This window comes from Vigna unguiculata, chromosome 6 (genome assembly GCF_037176805.1).
Source record: "Vigna unguiculata cultivar grain cowpea cultivar isolate G323 ecotype 2 chromosome 6, ASM3717680v1, whole genome shotgun sequence".
Classification (NCBI taxonomy): Eukaryota; Viridiplantae; Streptophyta; class Magnoliopsida; order Fabales; family Fabaceae; genus Vigna; species Vigna unguiculata.
In genome coordinates, this window is record NC_140797.1 from 36,191,411 (window position 1) to 36,213,827 (window position 22,417).

At 29.2% G+C, this 22,417-nt stretch overlaps 1 protein-coding gene and 2 non-coding genes across 4 annotated transcripts; all 3 read right to left on the reverse strand.

Annotated features, from left to right (window-relative positions):
- Positions 1–2,102: 2,102 nt before the first annotated feature.
- On the reverse strand, positions 2,103–2,176 carry TRNAI-UAU (transfer RNA isoleucine (anticodon UAU)). Its single transcript has one exon. It is a non-coding gene; the product is annotated as a tRNA-Ile (tRNA).
- Positions 2,177–10,656: 8,480 nt separating this feature from the next.
- On the reverse strand, positions 10,657–10,730 carry TRNAI-UAU (transfer RNA isoleucine (anticodon UAU)). Its single transcript has one exon. It is a non-coding gene; the product is annotated as a tRNA-Ile (tRNA).
- Positions 10,731–15,445: 4,715 nt separating this feature from the next.
- Positions 15,446–22,388, reverse strand: LOC114188249 (zinc transporter 6, chloroplastic-like). 2 transcript variants are annotated; one of them, XM_028076821.2, is made up of 4 exons: positions 22,252–22,388; positions 16,590–17,141; positions 16,143–16,508; positions 15,446–15,853 (listed from the first exon to the last, which is right to left on the reverse strand). In XM_028076821.2, exons 2-4 carry the CDS (start codon positions 17,004–17,006, stop codon positions 15,539–15,541), a joined length of 1,098 nt encoding a protein of 365 aa, XP_027932622.1. In that variant the 5' UTR covers positions 17,007–17,141; positions 22,252–22,388; the 3' UTR covers positions 15,446–15,538. The 2 variants fall into 2 exon arrangements, with proteins under 2 accessions (XP_027932622.1, XP_027932621.1); XM_028076820.2 differs by lacking the exon at positions 22,252–22,388 and having other exon boundaries at positions 16,590–17,320.
- Between the last annotated feature and the right edge of the window lie 29 nt (positions 22,389–22,417).

Consider the following 22,417-nt stretch of genomic DNA (forward strand, 5'->3'; position numbering starts at 1 on the left):
CTTTCTGCTCAACGCGTCGGCCACCACATTTGCTTTCCCTGGGTGGTAGAGTAGTTCAAAGTCACACTTAGATAGTTTAGTATACAACATCTTCTCTCTTAAGATGCTCAAGAATGTCTTTAGAATATCAACATGCTCTTCATGAGTTCTGAAATAAATAAGAATGTCGTCGATGAAGACCACTACAAACTTATCTAGAAACGATTTGAAGATTTTGTTCATATAGTCCATGAACAAGGCATGAGCATTAGTCATACCAAATGACATAACTAAATACTCATAGTGTCCATATCTGGACCTAAAGGCTCTTTTTTGCACATCATCAACCTTAACCAGAATCTGATGATACCCTGATCTCATATCTATCTTAGAGAACACAATAGCATCGTGCAACTGATCCATTAGATCATCTATCCTTGGCAAGATATATTTGTTCTCAATGGTTAACTTGTTCAGTTGCCTGTAGTTCACACACAGCCTGAAATTACCATCTTTCTTTTTACCCAAAAGCATTGTGCTCCCCGAGGTGATACACTTAGTTTGATAAACTACTTCTCCAACATCTCTTCTATCTATTTCTCAACTCTGTCAACTCTGTTGGAGTCACACGGTATAGAGCTAATTATACTAGTCCCGCTCTTGGCACCAAATCAATAGAAAACTCCACTTCCCTCTTAGGAAGTAACCCAAGTACATCCTTAGGAAAAACATCTACAAACTCCGTCACAACAAGTATCTCAACATTTTCATCTCCTTCCTCAATAGATAATTGAGTTAAAATAATGAAACATTGAGACCTTTCCTTGGCTTCTTTAAGAACTTGTTGTGATGACAACAACCCCTTATCTAGGACACAATAACCTCTTCTCAGTGCAATCAATAAGAATGTGATTGGTCGACAACCAATCCATCCCTAAGATTACATTCAAACCCTATAGAGGCAAACATACAAGGTTTACCTTGAACTTACGCCCCCTCAACAATAATAGAGAATCTAGCACACAAGGTAGATGTCTTGACCAAACCAGATGTGAGAGTGGAAACAACCTGATCATACTACAACTTCCTAACCGGCAAGCCCAACACTTGAACCTTAGATTCTGACACAAAGAAATATGTCGCTCAAGAATCATTTAAAACACACAAGCTTCTACCGACTATCACACAAGAACCAACTATGAGATTACCTGAGCTAGATGCCTTTGCACCCGTCATGACATACACTCCGCTTGTTGCCTAAGGTATGTCACCTCCCATCTTCTGTTGAAATTGAGACTGAACTGTAGGTCCTAACATTACATTCCTACCAGAAGGACAGTCCTTGACGATATGACCCTCGTTTGCCACACCCATGGCATGTCTTTCTACTAACGATCTGTGGGCAAGCACTCTTTAAATGCGGTCCTCCAAACTGAAAACATTGAGGTTTGAAAGATGGAGATTGTTGTGGCTGGGGTGAGAATCTTCTAGAACCCTGAGATTGAGGCCTAAAATATGGATTCATCTTTTCTTCCTGTTTGACCTTGGACCTAGATGGTCATCCCACTCTCTGTTGAGATAACTACTAAGCTTCAACTTCAGCTTTCAACTTTTCCATCACTCTGGACTTCTCCTACTAAGGCATGGAATTCCTTAATAAAGAGAGGAGTTATCATAAGCTTGAGATCTCCCCTCAAGCCATTCTCAAACTTCCTCATTGCCACTCTTCATCCATCCCCAAGATATGAAACCTGCCCAAATGTTTAAACTTCTCCGCATACTTAGATACAAACATATTTCCTTGTACAAGGTGCAAGAAATCCACTTCGTTCACATACCTTGACATATCTTATTTATCCTCTCATTCAATTTTTAGTTAGTTTCATTTTATTTATCCTCTCATTCAATTTTATATTATGTTTTGTGTATTATACCACTTTCTATCATGTAACTAGTATTGAACAAGTAAGTCAAGAAACTGAACTAACTAAACTAATCAACATTTTTAAAAGTGTTCCAAAAAAATATAGCATTTCAAAAATAATTTTGAGAGAAAATTCTAACACACTTAGAAAACTTCGGGACCTTCGACTCATAAGGTACCAACCTTCTATAAAAACTTATGGTCCCAGCGAGGCTCGAACTCACGACCTTCGGCTCATAAGACCAACGCTCTAACCAACTGAGCTACAAGACCAATTCTTTTGTATAATAAAATAGGTAATTCAACAAATAATTTTATCCATCTTGTTAATTCAGTGGTTATAAATAGACACGAATTCAAATTGTGATTATACGAGTTATTTACTATTACTATATAGTTTATATCATAATTATCAATATAATAAGAATTATAAATACAGTTTATCTAACATCCCATTTAATAGTTGAGAACTACTAAATACAATATTATATAATGATAATGCAAAGTAAGTAGTGGAAGACAACATAAGAATATTAATACAGTCATCCCAAAATAACCATGATAATATACATATATTTACATACAAGCACTCTACATAGAGGTCTAAGAGTTTTCTAACTCTACACAAAAACAAAAGATGTCTCTATACTATGAGACTTTACTCTATTGCTCCACTGCTAGCCAAAAGAGGATTATCCTCACCTACGCCCTTCTCTGCTCACACAATTAAGTGATCATTGCAAAAGAGATAACCAAGAACAAACACACAAGCATGCAAAAGGGTAAGCTAATATAAATGATGAATATTCATATGAAAGCTTAACACAAATTATAAAATAACACACATAGGCATACATATAAACAGAGATACAATTGACACTAAACTCAATTATTCGGAGACATGCATTTGACATCGAACTCACTAGTGGTGTACACTTGTAGTGGTTCCCAAACTCTGCAGAGTTTAGCCTCAAGGGGTTATCACCCAACCACTCACAAGGTAAATCCCCTTCGCACTAGGACCTCCTTCATCTTTTCACGACATAACCTACTATACTATATTTGAGTGTGAGCATTGAGAAAGGATACTACCACATTGAATCCTTATGCAAATGCATACACTAAATACCTTCACTTAGAATTTCTCCTTGAAATTCTATCAATCACATATCATTTCATACTTATAGAAACACATACGAACCTTAATTAACATTCATAATCATGTGTATAAATATACAAACTTCTAAATTCCATTGACTTATATATGTTCAAAATATGACACACTCGCCCAGCGACCAGCGAATAGGTTGTTCACCCAACGAGTTTTCCATTGGGATTCTAGGGAAAATATTCCTGAAAAACTCATCCAGCGAGTCCTAAATCAAAGGTATCCCTGACTTGACACTCGCCCAATGAGAATTACTCACCCAATGAGTATGCATAATTTTGCAGAACAAAAATTCTACATAATTGTGTAATCTCAATTCAGCTTGAATAACCAGAAAACTTCACAAATATCAGTCACACATCAAGAATCCAATTTCATTCTTAGTAATGATACATTCATGGACTAATAGAGCTATAAATTTTACACGTCATACCAAAGAATGCAACATCGCAGATAACATCTAAATTCACACATCAGGCAATACAAAACTCAATTTCACAAACCAATCATCATCACAATCATGAAATTCATAATTTCAACAACTCTACAAATCATAAACAACATAATTAGCTTCCCTTACTGAAGATGACTCGAACAACCTAAAGAATACCAAATTCCCCTTTTTGCTAACAAAGCTCACAACTCAACCTAATAGCAACATAAACACGGTTAAGGAACATCATCAGAACCACTGATCGGTGGAGATTCATAAAGAAAACTCAAAAGTCACATGCGATTCACGATTGATCACATCCAGACATAAGAACAATTGACCAAGAAAAGAGCAGAAAAACAACTTACTCAATTGAGAAAACTGATCGGACAAATGTGGAAAGATCATCGCAATGATCACTCTAGCTGTCTCCAATCTTCAAAAAGATGAATGCAGGATGAGAGATTTTAGAGAGAAGGAAAAGAGTTCTAGAAAAGTACTTCTAGAGAGATAAAGTGTTTTATAAGTAATGAGATCATTTTATAAAATTTCTATTTATATATAAGTTTTTAATATTAAAATAATAATAAGATCTCATTATTTAAAACATTGTTACTCTTAAAACAAGATTTTCTATGTTATCCCAATTCACCAAATATATAACTATCATAATTATCTATCTATAACAATAAAGGGGATTTCTCTTTTTGTGTCCACATTTCATAATACCCGTTTTACCCTTAATTATTTTAAAAATTAATTATTTTATAAATAATTTACTTTTAATCATTTTTTTACAAATCTTTTTTGTCTTAAATCATTATTTAAATTTTCTTTTTACATATTTTTTTAATTTTATATTTAACAATTATTTTAAAAATTATATATTTTTTATTGATCTTAAATTTCTTAAAAATTAAAAAATGCGAATACACATGCACTGTCGCGCCTGTGTGTTCGCTAGTTAATATAGTAAGAATTACAAATACAATTCACCAAATATATAACTAAAATAATATATTACTATAATTAATATTAATGATATTTATTATTATTATTAGTATTTTAATATTATTATTCAATTATTATTATTATTAAAAGTATTTTGGATTATTATTATTATTATTATTATTGGTTTTCATTATTATTATTTTTAGTATTATTATCATCATTATTATTTTTATTATTTGAATTAATATTACTATTAGTATTAATAAATATTTAGTATTATTATTGTTATTATTTCACATTATTATTATCCTTAGTAATAATTATATTATTATTTTGTATAAGATCCATAATAGATAATATGACTACATTTTGTTTTGGCAATAACACACGTAAACTATTTTATGTTATTTTAACTTTCTTGAGGATTACATATCACACTATGTTGTATTATATATATATATATATATATATATATATATATATATATATATATATATATATATATATATATATATATATATATATAACAATATATAAAGGGAATTCCCTTTTTTGTGTGCACATTTCAAAATACCAATTTTATCCTTTAAATATAATAATTTATTAAACTTTTAAAAATTGACTGTTACTTTTACGAGCTTTTTATAAAATCGACTATCTTTGCTTCTTTCTTCTCTTCTTTTTTATTGATCTACTGTTATTCTTTCATCTGTTATGATATATTTCACTTAATTTTTAATAAATATAATTTTAGTTTATATATTAACTTAATAACATTACACATATAAAATATCACGTATATTTAAAAAATACAAACACAGACGCTATCGCGCTGTGTTTACGCTATATATATATATATATATATATATATATATATATATATATGCTTATGTTAACAATTTTTATCATCAACTTCGTTTTGTATTTATTTTGTATGATATCCAAAATGTACAATATACCTACATATTATATTATTGTTATTATTATGTTTACCGTATTCAATGGCGGACCATTGTCATGACAAGTGGAGCCATGACTCCCAAAAAAAAATTAATTCTATTTTTTATATATGTTTTATATTTTAAAATTATATTTATATATTATTATTTTATTTATATTAAATTTAATAAAATATTTTATTTTATCACCTATTTTATTTATATATATTTATTGTATAAAAAATAAAATAAAAACCAACTTGATGGACATTGGTTAATGAAAGGTAATAGGTTTTATCACTAGTGATGAGATTCTTTTAGAAATAATGAGAATAGAAAGAAAGGTAAAGAGATAGATTACCAAACAAAAGATTGAAAAATACACAATATCTCTCATGAATCAAGGTTAGTATTTTATTATAATTTATGTGATTATGATTCTCCTAGTACGATTATTTTCTTAAATTAAGTTTTTTTCCTAATTAGTTTGTCTAATTATGATTGTAGGGATTATTTTATAAAATTGGCACTAACCCTAATTATATTTTTCCTGAAATTAGTATAGCATAGATTATGAATTTAGAAATTTTGTGTTTTTCATTGCATAGGGTAAAATTTGTAAGATTTTAGGGATGTACCTTGGGTTGAACTACGAATTTCGTTGCACATAATGAATTAGTTGAATAACCTTGAATTGGATTAGAAATTAGAATACCCCTATTATGTTAATTTAATGAATTTGAAAGATTATAAATTGAAAAATACATACGAGAATCACTTTATGAAAATGATTGAAACAAATAAAATGAAGATTTTTTTTATTTAATTAAAAAAATAATTTATATATAAAAAATCTAATTTGATACTCCTAAAGTTTTTGTCCAAGTTCTGCCACTGACAGTATTATATTACTAGCACTATTATTATTATTATTATTATTGTTATATTAGTTTTGGTATTATTAGTAAAAATATATCTATGTATTTCTGTTTAAAAATTTTAACCTCAAATTCATGTTTCTGTACCTATTTTAATATGGATTACATCTCACAATATTGCATTTTGTTCATATATACATGTTACTTTTGTTTACAATATTTTAAGTTTAACTTAATTTTTTCTTTGATTTCATATGGTCAATAAATTTTCGATATTATGTCTCTATGCTTTAAGTGGCTTATATCCACGTGTACTTTTATTGATAAATATTTTAACATCAATTTCGTTGTATTTATTTTGTACGAATCAAGTGACGGAACTTTGACCAAAATTTGAGGGGAGGCAAATTATATTTTTTTATATATAAATGATTTTTTCTACATTAAAAAAAATATTTCCTCACATCATTTTCTTTATTCAAAACAAACAAATATGATAATAGAATCCAAAAAAATATGACAATAATATATATGAAAGTGTAACATAAAGTTTATTATAAAAAATTATATATTAAAAAAGTAAAAGTTACCTTTAATTATAGTGCTTCTCAAAGCTCTTTCAATATCCCTTTCGGTAAAAGTTACCTTTCAATATAGATACCTTTGAGAAGCACGCAAAGCACTCAAAGTTACCTTTAATCAGTAAAAATTTTAGTTTGTTGTAATATTCCTTTCAATATAGATAATCATAGTGCTTGCTATAAAAACTTTTAAAACCTATAAAAAAACACTCAAAAAAATTAAAACATGTTGATGATAATCAACTCAATGCCAATTAGAATTCAATGAAAATCAACTCAATTACATGTAACAATGAAAACATCTGAGTTAGGTCGTCAGTTTGGTTTTTTATTAAAAAGATACCACAGTAAGCAATATGCAACATTTTTAATGGCGAATACTATAACCATGAACAAAATAAGTCAAACCATGTGTATTGAAATCTTCTTGGATGATCATCTTTATCAAACAACGGATAATTTTTTAGATACATTTGATATGTACCCCATTTTAGATAAGTCCTTCGTACCTCATCAATTTTATTTGGTGGGTATTGACAAATTTGTGGACGTTTCCCTGGATCACGTTCTGAAGCATTTTCAAATTCATTGTATATAACTCTAGGAGCTTTAGAAAGTTGTTTTTCATTTTCTTCAATTTTTGGATTATCGTGAAGTTTCTCGAGTTTAGATGACGTAGATGCATTTTCTTCATCTTCATCACAAGCCTTCCTCTCGAAAAAAGAATCAATTCTTCTACTCTTTATCATAATTTTTCTAATATAAATTTGTCACCTCTCACCTATTTAGGAAAAGATAAAATTATGAATACCCCAATTAAATCCCAAAACTAAGACTCAATATTTTGGGAAAATTAACACCTTCTAAATGTTTAGCTTCCCTTACCTTAAAGTAGATTCCTAATATTGTTCTTCCTTTATACAACTTCAAAGACTAAAATAACTCTATGTACACAAAGAGAGTTTGATCAACAATTAGAGCATAATTTTATGATCACTAACAGATAGAGATATGTCTAGAGTGTAGAAAAGCCACATACAAGAGGAAAACATACTGCTTTGAGAGAGAAAAAAAAGGTACAAAATGAACTTATTCAAAAGAATAAATTGTTCCGTCCAAAATGTTCATTAACTCCTCAATTTTACTATAGCGCAGTTTGATTTTGAAAAAGATAAGAGATTGAGGGTGAAAATTGGAAGAGAGAGAAACCAAATATAATATATATCTCAAGTATTTAATTATAAATTTCAATCATACAACAATATTGTTTTACTATCCATCACTAATTAATTCTTATGTCAATGTTATAATTTAACACACGCAAAAAACATATATAAATGCATAATTCCAAAGAAAAAAAAAGCATGTATATGCAACAATAATTAATTATCATAGTGTCGATGTTTCTATTGATAACAATATCTGCATATATTTTTGTTCAAAATTTTTAACCTCAATTTAATTTATTCATGTTACTATAACTTTTTTAATATAAATTACATTTCACAATATGTTGTATTTTATTCATATATATATATATATATATATATATATATATATATATATTTTGATATTTTTTTTTTTGTGTTTTAAAGGATTTATATCTATATTTTTCAATTTAAAATTTTTAATATGTGTTATATTTATTTTGTACGAAATCTTATTACAAAATATGCATTTAATTTTAGTATAATATATACTCAAAAACTTTAATTGTAAATTTTAATCATATAACATTGTTTGTATTACTAACTAATTATTGTGTGAATTTTATAATTTTAAACAAAAAAACTCATATCCAGATTTTATTTTTAAATTATACTTTTAATAATATATTACTTTAACATAATAAAATAAACATTAGTTAATTTTATTTGTTATGTAAAATGAATTCATAATTAATTATTTATCTTTTTCCCAAACTTTTTATTAAAGTTTTATATTTATAACTATATATAATAATAATAGTTAATTATATTCATATAAATAAATTATTTATATAAATATAAGAATAATTACATTAATTTTTAATACAAATTAAAATAAAAAATATATAAATTTTTACAAATATAATAAAAATTAATTATTTTTTTAACACAAAATTTAAAATAAAATAAATAAAAAACAAAGACCCGCGCACAATGATGGACCGATACTTCAATTTGGGTCACATGTCCGTGTCCGACACGTGTCCATGTCCGATATTTTAGGATACTTTATCGATACTTATGAGTGAAGTATCTAATTTATAAAGTTATAAAGTCGTAGTAGAGTATAAGAAAACATTTGAATAATGATCAATTTTAATGACAATAAATAATTAGTCATTATATAGTGACCAATTTAAAAACTAAAAATTATTGGCAACTAAAATAGTTTCAAAAAATTATAATTGGTTTCTAAATTGATAATTAAAATTGATTTCATTATGAATTGGTTTCAAATTGGTCACTAATATTAACTACCAAAATTTTTACTACCAAAATAATTAGTCTCTACTTAGAAAATTGGTCTTTAACATATTTTGTTATCAAAATTGGTCATTATTTGAGAGTTTGGTTATAGTAGTACTTTTACGATGACAATAATTTATATATTTTTTTATGTTGACAACTTTAGTATATATAGTTTTAATTTGGATTTACACAATAACCATCATATATTTATTATGTTTTTAAGAATTAATGTACAATTTTTAATATTCATATATCGCGTATCTATCACGTATTGTATCCTATTAGTTTCAAAATAAACGTATTGACGTGTCGGATACGTGTTGTATCCGATACACATATCGTATCCGTGCATATGTGGGGTCAATTTTAATGTATATTGTGACTATTACTTTTTAAGCTACTTGTATATACATATGCAACTGTTTAAAAAAAAATTAACATTAATTTTATGTTCTATTTATTTTGTACACAATATACATGCATTCTATTTTAACAACTACTTACTCACACACATCTCATTTTAATATAATATATAATTCAAATGTTCATTGTAAATTTGGATCATACAACATTACTAATCGGTTAATGACAAATGTATAACAAAGGCCCGCGCATATGCATGATCAATCTTGATGTGCATTGTGATTATTAGTAATAGTATTAATAATTTTTAAGCTTTGTATTTACATGTGCAACTGTTTTGAAAAATTTTAACATTAATTTCATGTTCTATTTATTTTGTACACAATATTCATATATTTTATTTTAACAACCACCCACCCACACACATCTTATTTTAATATAATATATAACTCAAACGTTTATTGTAAATTTTAATCATACAACATTACTAATCAATTAGTGACAAATGTATAATTTAAAAAAAAATCATATCTAAATATTATTCTTTAATATTATTATTGTAATTATTATTATTATTATTATTATTATTATTATTAGTACAATTCATTATTATTATATACTGTATTTTTTATAATCCATTACTTTACTATAAAGAAATCAATAATAAAATAATAATATTTATTTTTAATGATTTTGTTATAAAATATAATGATAATTTATTATTTTTTATTATCAAATATATTATTTAAATGTTATATATATAATTTTACATTATTATAATCTTTACATATATAAATAAATTATTTATATATTGAAAAGAAAACAAAATAAGTGTGTGAGTGTAAAACTAGTTTATTATAAAAATTGTATTAAATTTTTATTGAATTTTGTCAAATTCTATATATGCAATTTCAAGCATTACTTTACTATAAAGTAAGAAATCGATACTAAAATAATAATGATAATTTATTAATTTTATAAAAATTGGTCCCGGCGAGGCTCGAACTCGCGACCTTCGGCTCATAAGACCAACGCTCTAACCAACTGAGCTACGAGACCATTTCATTAATATAATAAATCGTTAATTCAACCAATAATTTTATATATCTCATTAATTAAATTAATCTTAAAATTAGAAATTTGAGATTTTACTGATTCATAGTTTCTCTGTAAATTATAATGATATAATAATTTCAGTAAATTTAAAAGATATATTCCATTATTTACTTACGTCAAATCATTTCTATGTAATAAGATTTTTTTTATTGACACAAATGTATTTAATTAAGATTTTTTTTTACGTCAAAAAATATTTAAATAAACACGTCTAGTTAAAGGATCATACATAAATGAATGATAACTATAAATTGTCTTTATAATTTAAATAGAGTTGAGAAGTGATTTATGTTTAAAAATATATGAATGACTATGTTGTAGATAAAATGTTATACACATAAAAACACAACAAATCAAGAATCCTTTTAAGAATGATACAAAACAATAAAACTTGAGAAGGAAACCTTCGTGGACCTTTGTTAATTCCGTGGTATGCTTATTAATTGAGCATAACTTACTTGCATTTTAATGAAATTTTTTATTTTCAATATTTTGTTTTTACATTAATTTAATAATTAATTTAGTACGCCTATTTGACAATAATATATGAGTAAAAAGTGTAATTAAAACAATAAGACGTATAAAATAATTAAGAAAAGAAGTAATTTTTATAAATGATATAATGATTATTTTATTATTAAAATGTTTGAATAATAAATAGAAAATTAGTTAACCAAGTTTTATTTTGTAAAAGTTATTATCTTCCAAAATATTTATTTACATTTCTCTAATATTCTAACAAATTTATTTTTTGGATATTAAAGTGCATCATAACAGTCTTGACGAAGAATAGTATAATTTTATCCAATCAAAATTCGAAATAGAATAAGTTTATATTGTGTCTTTCTCTTAAGTTTTCTTAGAATCTATGCATGAAAAGTATAAAGTTATTCCATGCATAAAAAAAAATTCAAATTGTTAAGATATATTCAAATTGTTAATATGAATTTTCTTTGGACAAACCTTTAAAATATGTAAAACTTAATTCATATATATATATATATATATATATATATATATATATTCTTATTAATAATGTTTATTATATTGTATTTAGAAAGATTTTATTTTTGTGGAGAATTGTAAACTTATATGTAACTACAAATTAAGGTTCTATAAAAACCATTTTTTATTTGGATTGCGGTAGTAACTAGATCAATAAGAAAATCACAAATTTTGTTAAGCAAATCCAATGGGTAAATAGAACATACCATGAATAAGCAATTTGATGTACGCCATTAGGTTAACAATTTCAATTAGACTTAATTAATTATTTAATACTCTAATTTGTTGGTTTGGTTCATTTTTTATTCTTTTATTATTTTTTTGTTTAATTCGGTGCTTTAATTCTTTAAAAAAGTTCAATTTGTTCATTTGCGTTAAGTTGACGTTAACACCGTGTATGTACATGTCACGTGTCATTTTATAGAATTTTTTATTTTTCTAAAATTTTTATTTTTTTAAATTAATGTCGTGTCATAGTCATGTCATGTGTCAATTCGTGAAATATTTAAAAATTTTAAATTTTTTTAAATTAAAAAAAAACTGTCACATGGCAAGTCATAGTTGTGTCACGTGTCAGACTAACAATGATTGTTTTCAGTATAGTCCTTCTATTTACAATTTTGATTCAATTTAGTCCTCTATTTTTTTTAAAATGATTGAATTATGTCCCATTCAATTTGAGAACAAATTAGTAATTAGGTTTAATTACAAGTTATATATTCATATCAAAATAATTTTTATCATTTATACATCATATCACTCCTTAAATACTCATTATTTTATTTCTTACGTTTTTTTACTTGTAATATTTACACTTGAAAATTTGTACACTTGTGAAAAATAAAATAATTTGAAAATTTAGTGGAGTAATTTGATGTATAAATTATAAAAAGTTATTTTAACAAGTATACATAAGTTATAATTAAGCTTAATTACTAATTTAGTCTGAAATTAGAGAGGAAAAAATTGAATTGTTTTAAAAAATAGAGGGAATAAATTGAATAAAAAATTATAAATAGATGGACTAAATTGAAAACAATAACGGTTAGTTTGACATGTGGCAAAACCATAATCTACAACGTGGCATTTTTTTTAAATTATTTTTTTTTTGAAAAAGATTAAAATTTTTGAAAAGTTCACGAATTGACATGTGGCACGACCATGATGTGACACGTGAGAGTTTAATTTAATAAAAATTAAAAAATTCCAACAAATATGGACACGACGTTAATGTCAACTTAACGGAAAAGACCAAATTGAACATTTTTAAAGAATTAGAGGACTAAATTAAAACAAAAAATAATAAGAGGACCAAAATAAACCAAACCAACAAATTTGTGTTAAATCAGTACGTATAATATACACAAACCAAAAAGGGTGAATTGGATTTTCAAGATTTTAATATGTTAAGCAATTCTTGAAACAATTTTCAATGTTTAACAAATACTCTAATCAATTACACATGCAATTTTAATGAATTATTTCAGACACGTCAAAGATAGTAGTAAAGATAAAAAAAGAGAAGATAAAAAATTTTATACTGGTTCAATTCAACGTGAATCTACATCCATTTTTCTTCTAAGCAACCTGAGCTTGGAATATTTCCACTAATTCAATAGTTTTTCAAGAATTAAAAGTTCCTCTAAATAATTCTAGACTCTAAAGAACCAAGATATTGATCCACTAATCAAGAACTCTCCCTAAATGCAATGCTTCACTCAATTGCAACCATACATTCACCTACAAAATGAACCAAGGTACAAAGAAATTCAATTTAAAGAAAGAAATGAATGAATACACCTATTTCGTGCATATTTTACAATTGATCTCTAGTGCCAAGCTTGAACTCTCAAGATCAAATCCATCATGTAGACTTTTTGAAAACCATTCTTCAATAACTCTTGTATCTCAATCTCTCAAATTATATTTTAGAAGTTGTTTTTCATTGTTTAGAAAATGAGTTAAGATTGGTTTAAAAAGAGTTTCTGTTGTTGATATTAATGGATTAGGAAATTGACCTAATCGATTATCGTAGTTAAATTGTGAGTGTAGTGACTCCAACAAATATCATAATCAATTAGATAAGTAAGTTAATTCATTATGTAGTTTTGAAGGTCTTTCTTGTGTCATATTTCCTTAATCAATCATGTTAACATATACCACATTTGGATTTGTTGATCTAAGCGATTCTAAGCTCAGGTTACAATGATTCTAAGCATGCACTACTATTCATATAAATAGTGACAATGTTGAATCATGTTACTTGACTTTGAATATCATCAAAACTTCATTTGAGTGGGTATTCTCTCTCTTTCAACAATTAGAGGACTAAATAATTAGTTAAGCCTTTAAATTACTTGGAGAAACCTAAGAAGATGGAAGGAATATTATTCAAACTAAAACTCCTTTTAATATAATAGTTTTTCTATCTTGAATTTGGACAATGGAGATTAAATTGCATACCACTAAAAGCGTTGAATTTCTCAAATGGACATACTTAATAGAATTGATTTCTATCATGGAAGTTAACTGAAAAAAATAAGTATATCTAAGTTCCATGTTTGATAAATATGAGAAAACTAGATATCTTATAAAGAAAAATACCTAAACTATTTATCGTCTTAAAAGTTTTTATTAGAGTGATGTCAATTTCCTATATAAATTGAGTGTACTTTTCATTGATATTGTATGTCACAAAAGAATCTCTCTTTAAAAACTCATGAAAATATAGATGTAATGAATTTTGAATCATAAACTAGTCTATACATAATATATTTGACATTATTTTGAATCCAAAACTTTAAGATAACATGTTTAATTGTCTTTTTTTTCTTATATACTATTAATCTTACACACCTTTATCAAAGAGATAAGACCTTATTCTACAAATTCCACATATATATATATATATATATATATATATATATATATATATATATATATATATATATATATATATATATATATATATATATATATATAATGGCTATATCACTAAGTCTTGCTTTTATCACTTTTTTTAGCTACTGTTTCCTGAACCTGCTTTTATGGAAGATACAGTAAAGAACGCAACATATTACTTTATCTAAGATATAGTCATCACGACTCTAAATCCAAAGGTTCCCATCCCAAACTAATTTAAAAAGACACATAGTGGAATCAAGAATCTGTCTTCAAATTTCGAAGAAAGTTTTAAAGAAATAAAAGTGCACAAAGAAAAAGTCGAGTACAATGGAATCACACTTCACAATCCATGATGAAGAGGCATAGCGAAATTTCAAGTGCATTTTTTACTTAAGTTAGTGCGGTCACTTTTTACCTTTACCAATTTATTTTCTCATATCAAGACTAAAGTTATCACCTGATAAATGATCAAGGAATTTTTATTTCTCTTTTCTTTTGGTGTGATGATGAGAAATTTTTCTTTCAACCATAACATGTTTGTAAGATTGAGGACCGTTAAACTTTAAACTATAACTAATTTGAATTCGTTGAAGGGGAACTTTAAAATTTATTATTTGACGGATAAGTTTGTATTTTTTTTTTATCATCTTAAGATAATATCTTAAGCAAATTATTATTAAAGGCTAATTAGTAATAATTAATAACATTAAATAAACATAATTTTAATTGTGTTTGGATGTAGCTAGTAGTGATAAAAAGGGTAGGATTATCTTTATTTTTTGAAGGACAGGCTGAATTAGTATTTCAATTCATTTCTAATAAACTTGACACGGCAAAATGTTTCAGGCCCAAAGTGCCAGAACAGACATTGAAGCAGAGCCAAGAGTTAAAGCAAGAAAAGAGAATTTTTTGAGCCACAAATTGGAGTTCATAAGCTTGTTATGAAAGAAATCAACTGCTATGAGATCAACCAGAGCCATGTAAATTAATATCCCTGAAGAAACTGAACCCAGTAACCCTTCCATGATCAAAGCTTTAGGGTTACTATCATCATAACCAGTCACTGAGAATAACATCATCCCCAAAATTATCCCCACTGGTGTTGTCACTGAGAACATGAAACACATGTACGCAGTTGTTCCAAATCCAAACCCTGCCTGCAATATTAATCAACATCATTCAATGTTGGGTCTATAAGACATAACATATAAAACATAAGACATAACTCTAATTATACGAAGTTAGATAACATTCTTGATCTAAAATCTTAAAATAAGTTTAAGAATCATCTATACTTTTACCAGAACTTAGATTCACATGGATTCCAACATTGAATATTATCAGAATCTTCATTGTGACCGATGATTCAATCCACACCCACTTCATGTCACCACATATGATAGAGTTCAAAAATAAGAAAACAAGTAGGCTGTGTAAATGATTTACCTGAGCAATGCAACCACCGAGACCTAAGCCTTCGAAAATCTGATGAAATGCCAAAGCAGCAACGAGAGGGCGAATGGTGCAAACATTCTGGGACATTCCCATAGTGACTCCGATGATAACAGAGTGAAAGATGATACCTATCTCCAACACCTGCGACACCAGCTTCTGCTTCAACCTCATCAACTCTTCAACCCTATCCGCTTCACCGCCGCCGCCGCCGCCGCCGCCACTTACCAGCTCGATACTCAATGAGCCACCGCCACCCTCCTTCTCCTCCGTGTCCACCGCCGTGTAGTGCGCATGCTCCACGTGAGAGCTGGCAACAGTGTCCACCAGCAGAGCCAGCAGAACCCCACCCAGAGTCACCTTTCAATGGGTCAGTAACAAAGATTGAATAAAAATAGCAACTTTTTCTAAAATTTTTCTCTCTGAGTCAAGCAAAATTACCAGGCCAGCAAAGGGAAAATCCTTCCACGGATGCTGCGATGCCACCTGGCAATCGGAGAGTGCGGCAAACGCGTCCGGCAACACATGAACCAGTGAGGTGGCGAGAATAACACCGGCGGCAAAACATTTGATTACCAAGATAGCTATATCATAGAGAGACTTTCCTTGAAAGTATCGTGCTAGCATGACAGGCATGGACACACCCATCACGCTGGTTACGAAGATTGTGAAGATGGAAATCACTTTCAAATGTGCTGCAGCGGTGCTGTTCCGGCACAGAGCAACCTGAGCCATGTCCGTCACACACTCCGCCATGGAAGAGCTTACAGAGCTTACAGAGCTCACAGAGAGAGATGAAATGATGTTTGAGTTTTGATTTTGTGTGTTTTTGAATTTTGTGAAGAGGTCCCATCCCATGCATTCAGTTGTCCACCAAGGATGTTTTCTATTGGTGGGTGATTCGGTGTGCTGAATCTGAAATCCATAGGTTGAGAGAAGTGCATGCCTTTTATGAACTGTTCAGTGTTCAATCTTCGTCACGCATTGTAAAGGCTACACGTAAAGATGGAGATTATGACAAAAGTTTTGTAGCTTCCTCTGTGGTCATGTTTTTCAATTGGACAAGGAAAAAAAAAAGTTTCTTTCATACCAATTTACAAACATTTAACACTCAACGTAAACGTAAAATAGCCATTAAACTATAAACTTTTGTACTGAAAAAGAAAAGGAGAAGGTGAGAAGCAGTGAAGGATAATGTCTAAAGATACTACCTTTACTGTCTTTCACTCTATTTTTGTTTTGTTTTTTAAATACAAAAGTTTAAAACTATTTTACTTCTATTGTAAATTGTGTAGCTTTTTTTTTTGTGTGGCAAAAGTAATTTATTTCTTTTTCGATTGAAACCCCACATTTCTTCATCCATGTACCCTGAACGAGAAAAGATAGCTAAAAAGAGAGAGCAAAAAAGAATGTATATAGATATAATATATGGTGTGAGAGAAAATTTTAAAAAACAATTTAAGATTCGTGGTCATCAATTAGTGGATGTTTTCTTTGCTTTTATGAGACTTTTTTTTTCATTTGTTAATTCAATTTTATATAAAAAAGAATTGGAGAAGGTATTAATTAAATCAGATGAATTTTGTAGAGATGGGACTATAGTAAGGAAAAAGGATCCTTGGAACGTTGTTGGGAGAATAATATAAATTTTAGTGTTATTTAAAAAAATTTATTTGATAGTGTTATTTGTTTTCTAATATTTAGTTCTCGTTATGCGTGATAACTTGTTTCTCCAACACAAGCAATAATAAAATTGTAATGAATTTGTTCTTGTACAGAGAGTTAAGTGATCTCAAGAATTTTTTTTCATTGACTTATGTTCTTCATGACTTGTGTCTGGATTGCTCCCTTAATTATACTTTCGGAGAGTAGGTACCTGCAAACACTCTAATGTTCAAGTTAGGAATTTTTTGTTAAGATATCTAAGAGATGAGTAAACTCAGAAAAGCATACATTTTGTAAATACAGACCCTTACTTCTTATTTCCTACCCCTAATCCTAACTTTATTACCTTTCATAAACATTAATAGTTATTCATCAATGTCGCATCGCAACTATCGATGTTGTTGAGGACCTGGTTACATTTTCTCACTCAACTTGGAATTACCACTACTAGTACGTGTGTACACTACCCGTACTGGACTAGAACACCTATACCTCCTGCCTGGACCAAGATATACTCGACCTTCTCCTTTGCCTAGTTGGACCGATATATACACAATCATTAATCATGACCATCTCGACCCTCTCCTCTCAACCACTCATTCTCCTTGCGGATGGGAATGGATCGAGATATACTCAGCCCCCTATGCTCCCATATTCCCAGCCTCACAACTCCTCTATACACCAGCTCCTCTATACATCAGTCCCCCTACACCAACTCCTTTGTACATCAGTCTCTTGTACCAACTCTTTTGTATACCAGCTCCTCTGTAGCCCCTCTGTACACTAGCTCCTTTGTACACCAGCCTCTCTATACATCAGTCCCTTTACATCAACTTCTCTATACACCAGCTCCTCTGTATACTAAGGAAGTTCATCTTTCTAGTCTAAAAGATTGTAAAAATCATTGGCATGGGCGTTTCTTATTAACAAAAGGGGATAAGCCCCCTCACGCACTTGGATTTGTGTAAGAAACTTGATTAGGCTTTGAAGCATTTGAGTCAATGGAAGGCAATTCTCTTGATAAAGAATTCTATGAATTTTCTTTCTCTTCATTGGAGGATATGAAAAGGGTTTTGGCTATTGGAACTTGGAACTTATCTCGTGGTATTGTTCGTATTTTTGCATGGATAAAGGATTTCATGCTTGCTTCTATGAAACTCACAAAAACTCAATGTTGGGTTCGTATCAATGGCCTTACATTAGAGTATTGGCAACCAAAATTGATTTTTTCCATAGCATGTGGTATTGAACACTTTTATCTTTGGATGATTACACCATGAATAAGTCTCGTGGTTTCTTTGCCCATGTTTTAGTTGATATTGATTTTTTATTTGATCTACCTAATCAAATTATGGTGGAAAGGCTAAGATTTGCATTCATTATTGATGTGGAGTGTAAAATATTGCCATTATATTATTCTAACTGTAAAATGATTGGTCATGACCTATCTAATTGTAGAAAATTGTACCACAATGCCAACACCAATGTTGTTGGGGGAAAACAGTTGGTACTGGTGAAAAGATCCAGCAACTTTATTGTTCTAAGGTCGTTAGTGTTCTGGATGGTCTACAAGACTCAGATCTTGTGTTGGAGGAGCTTATGGTGAAATTTAAGAAGCCTTTGGTGCAATATGTGGTTCAACAACCTTCTAATGAGATTTAACAACCTGCTAATGACATTCAACAACCTACTAATGAGATACATAAACCTATTCCATGGTGCAACTTGTTGCTATGATGCACTCTGCTATTATGGTAAAGCCTGCTATGAAGCATGTTGTGGTACAACTTGATGTGGTTCAACCTGGTGTGGTGCAACCTGTTCAGCCTACAGTCCAGCTTGCGACACCATGTTCACCTTCTCACTTGGTGGTTAATCCTGATAGTTTTGTGTTGAGGATGAGTCTTCTCTTGTGCATAATCTTGGTACTACTACTGGTCAGGTGCTAGTGGACTCGTATTCCTTAGTTGGTATGCCTTCTCTAGAGGATGTTATTGCTATTGAAAATAATTCTCTAAACTTACGATAAATGGATTCTCGCAATAGAAATTCTCAGAGAGTCCTTAATCCTTTTACATATGAGGAAGCTCGGTTGCGGAAGAATTGAAATTAGCTTTTAATTTGGCTAATATGGTGGAAAAGGGGAAGATTCTACTATTATAAAAGATTATGTGCCACTTAAAACTACTAAGAAACCAAGCAGAGGAAGACTTCCAAAGAAATCTAACGTTAAGTCCTCAAAAGTAGGGAATTCTAAAAAATTATCATGAATTTTAGAGGTCTTTTTTGGAATTTGAGGGATTTGGCTAATGATAAAACTCTTAATATGCTACAAAATTTGATTGTTGAGCACTAATCGAATTTTCTTTTCTTAGCTAAACAAATGGCTTCTTTTAGTTCTTCTATGTTATTTGTTTTATAATTTGAACTTTAAGTTGTTGGTTGTCTTTGATTCTTCTACCAAGGTTATTAGTTATGGTTCTTGGGTAGAAGTGACTTCATGTTTGATATTATTGATATCACTAGTGAATTTAATTCATTTGTTGTCATGGTCAATGATGTTAAGTTACAAGTTACAGGTGTTTATGGTGCAATTACTTACATTGCTCATCACTTTTAATGGTCTTCTCTTATTAATATTCATGATTCTTAGTGTATCCTTGGTGATTTTAATGATGTTCTTTGTGTTGAGGATGTGAAAGGTGGTGGTGCCCCTAGTCCAATTTCTTATGTTGAGTTTTCAGTTTGGATAAACTCTAATGAGCTTGTTGTGATTCCATTTTCTATATCTTATTACACTTGGTCAAACTTACAAATAGGTATGCATCATATTGATAGAAGACTTGATAGAATATTTTGTAATTTTTCTTATCTTGAGAATTGGTCTTCTTGTTGTGTTAATATTTTACCTCGAAATTACTCAGATCATCATCTCTTGCTACTTTTTTCTTCTTATTTGGTTGGGGTTTCCAAACCATCCTCTTCTAAAGATGTGGAAGTCTCATATGGATTGGTGTTCCTTCATCAATAGCTCTTGGAATGCTCCTACTTCTAGCATCCTATGTTGATTTTACAAAGGAAATTGAAACGTCTTAGTTTCTTTGAAAGAATGGAATAAAATTGTTTATGGAAACATACATAATTTGTGGTGGATAATCAAGGTCTTCTTTCTAATATTCAACAACATATTTTAAATGTTTTTCCATCTGATTTGGATGCTTTGCTAATAAGGTCAAGATAAAAGATGATTTAATTTTTTTTATGAATTGTCGAGCCTTATTGGAATGAAAAAGTTAAAATGAATTGGTTTATAGACAGGGATAAGTATACTTCAATTTTTTCATGTTGTGGTTTGCATAAGGCATAAGGCATAAAGCAAAGGGTGAAATGACAAATAGTAAAAAGAATTTAGCCAGTAAAGTAAAATTTTTAATTATTAAGTAAGTCCAAAAGTTAACATGATAATTAACAATTTTTAATATTATTATAAAATTTTAATTTATAATTTTGATTTAAAATAAAAATATATATATCTATATGTGAAAATGTGGAATGACAAATAGTAAAACTATTGTGAAAATAAAAATTCGAACAAGAGTTAATATAACAGAAGTCCAACCCAAATGGAAGTGAGGTATGGGTACGAAAGTGAATTGTGAAGTGCAAGACATGGCCTGATCCATTAACTAATGAAGCATAGGTGCACAAAGAGCGTGCGGCAGTGCGACAATTAAAGTGAGGTGTGCAGGAAATGCTACAATCAAATCTCGTACATATAATAAAGCCCAATAAGTAGAGGTGTGTAAAATGAACAAGCAGCCCAATTCAAATAATAGGAGGTGCAGGGAATAAATTCGGGTGCTGGGAAAAACTGGAACGGGATAGGCCCATCCTAAAGTTTTGATTATTTTTTGATTATTTTTCTTTTATTATTTTTTTTATGTCTAAAATGCTTCTAATGAAAACCAGAATCTTCTTCATTCTCAAGTCATCGTCACCAGCCATGGATGATCGGACATGCCGCTGGCATTGTTGCCGGCAAAAATTTCTTTATTCGCGCGTTCTCTCTTCTCCATTCCAAACCCGCGACACCATCATCGTACAATCGCTGCAGCATGAAATCTTGCCGGCGTTCGGTGGCGTCGCCGGAAATATTGCCGGAAATAACTAATTTTACATTTTCTATTCTCTACTCTAATCTCTCTGTTCTGTATTCTATTTGCTCTATGATTTCTGGAAGAAGATATGAATTCAAAGCAACTAGAAGGTTTAAAACTACATAGCAATAGGAATCAAGCAATCTAATGATCAAATTGAAACAACGAATCAGCAACGAACGAATAAGTGATGTAAGATATCAGCAACAAGCGTATCATTCGATCAAAACAAGAATTTAAACAAAACAAGCGTAAAATCTATAGAAAAGGTAACGAGTCACCTCCGAAGCGAGATTATTCTTCTTTTCTTTTGATTTCTACTTCTTGGACTTCCAGATTCTCCTCAGATCAACCACTGTTCTTCTCTGTTTTCCGATTTTTCTCTGACCTCCAAACTTTCATTTTGATTTTCAAATTCCAGAATTCTTTAATTTTATTCCCCCAAAA

What these genes read in the sequence shown, in the direction of transcription:
- LOC114188249 (XM_028076821.2), bottom strand. Translation starts at nt 17,006, where the DNA reads ATGGGATGGGACCTCTTCACAAAATTCAAAAACACACAAAATCAAAAC. An exon ending in ATTTTCCCTTTGCTGGCCTG is followed by an intron (nt 16,509 to 16,589) that starts GTAATTTTGCTT and finishes ACCCATTGAAAG; the next exon opens with GTGACTCTGGGTGGGGTTCT. An exon ending in TCGGTGGTTGCATTGCTCAG is followed by an intron (nt 15,854 to 16,142) that starts GTAAATCATTTA and finishes TTAATATTGCAG; the next exon opens with GCAGGGTTTGGATTTGGAAC.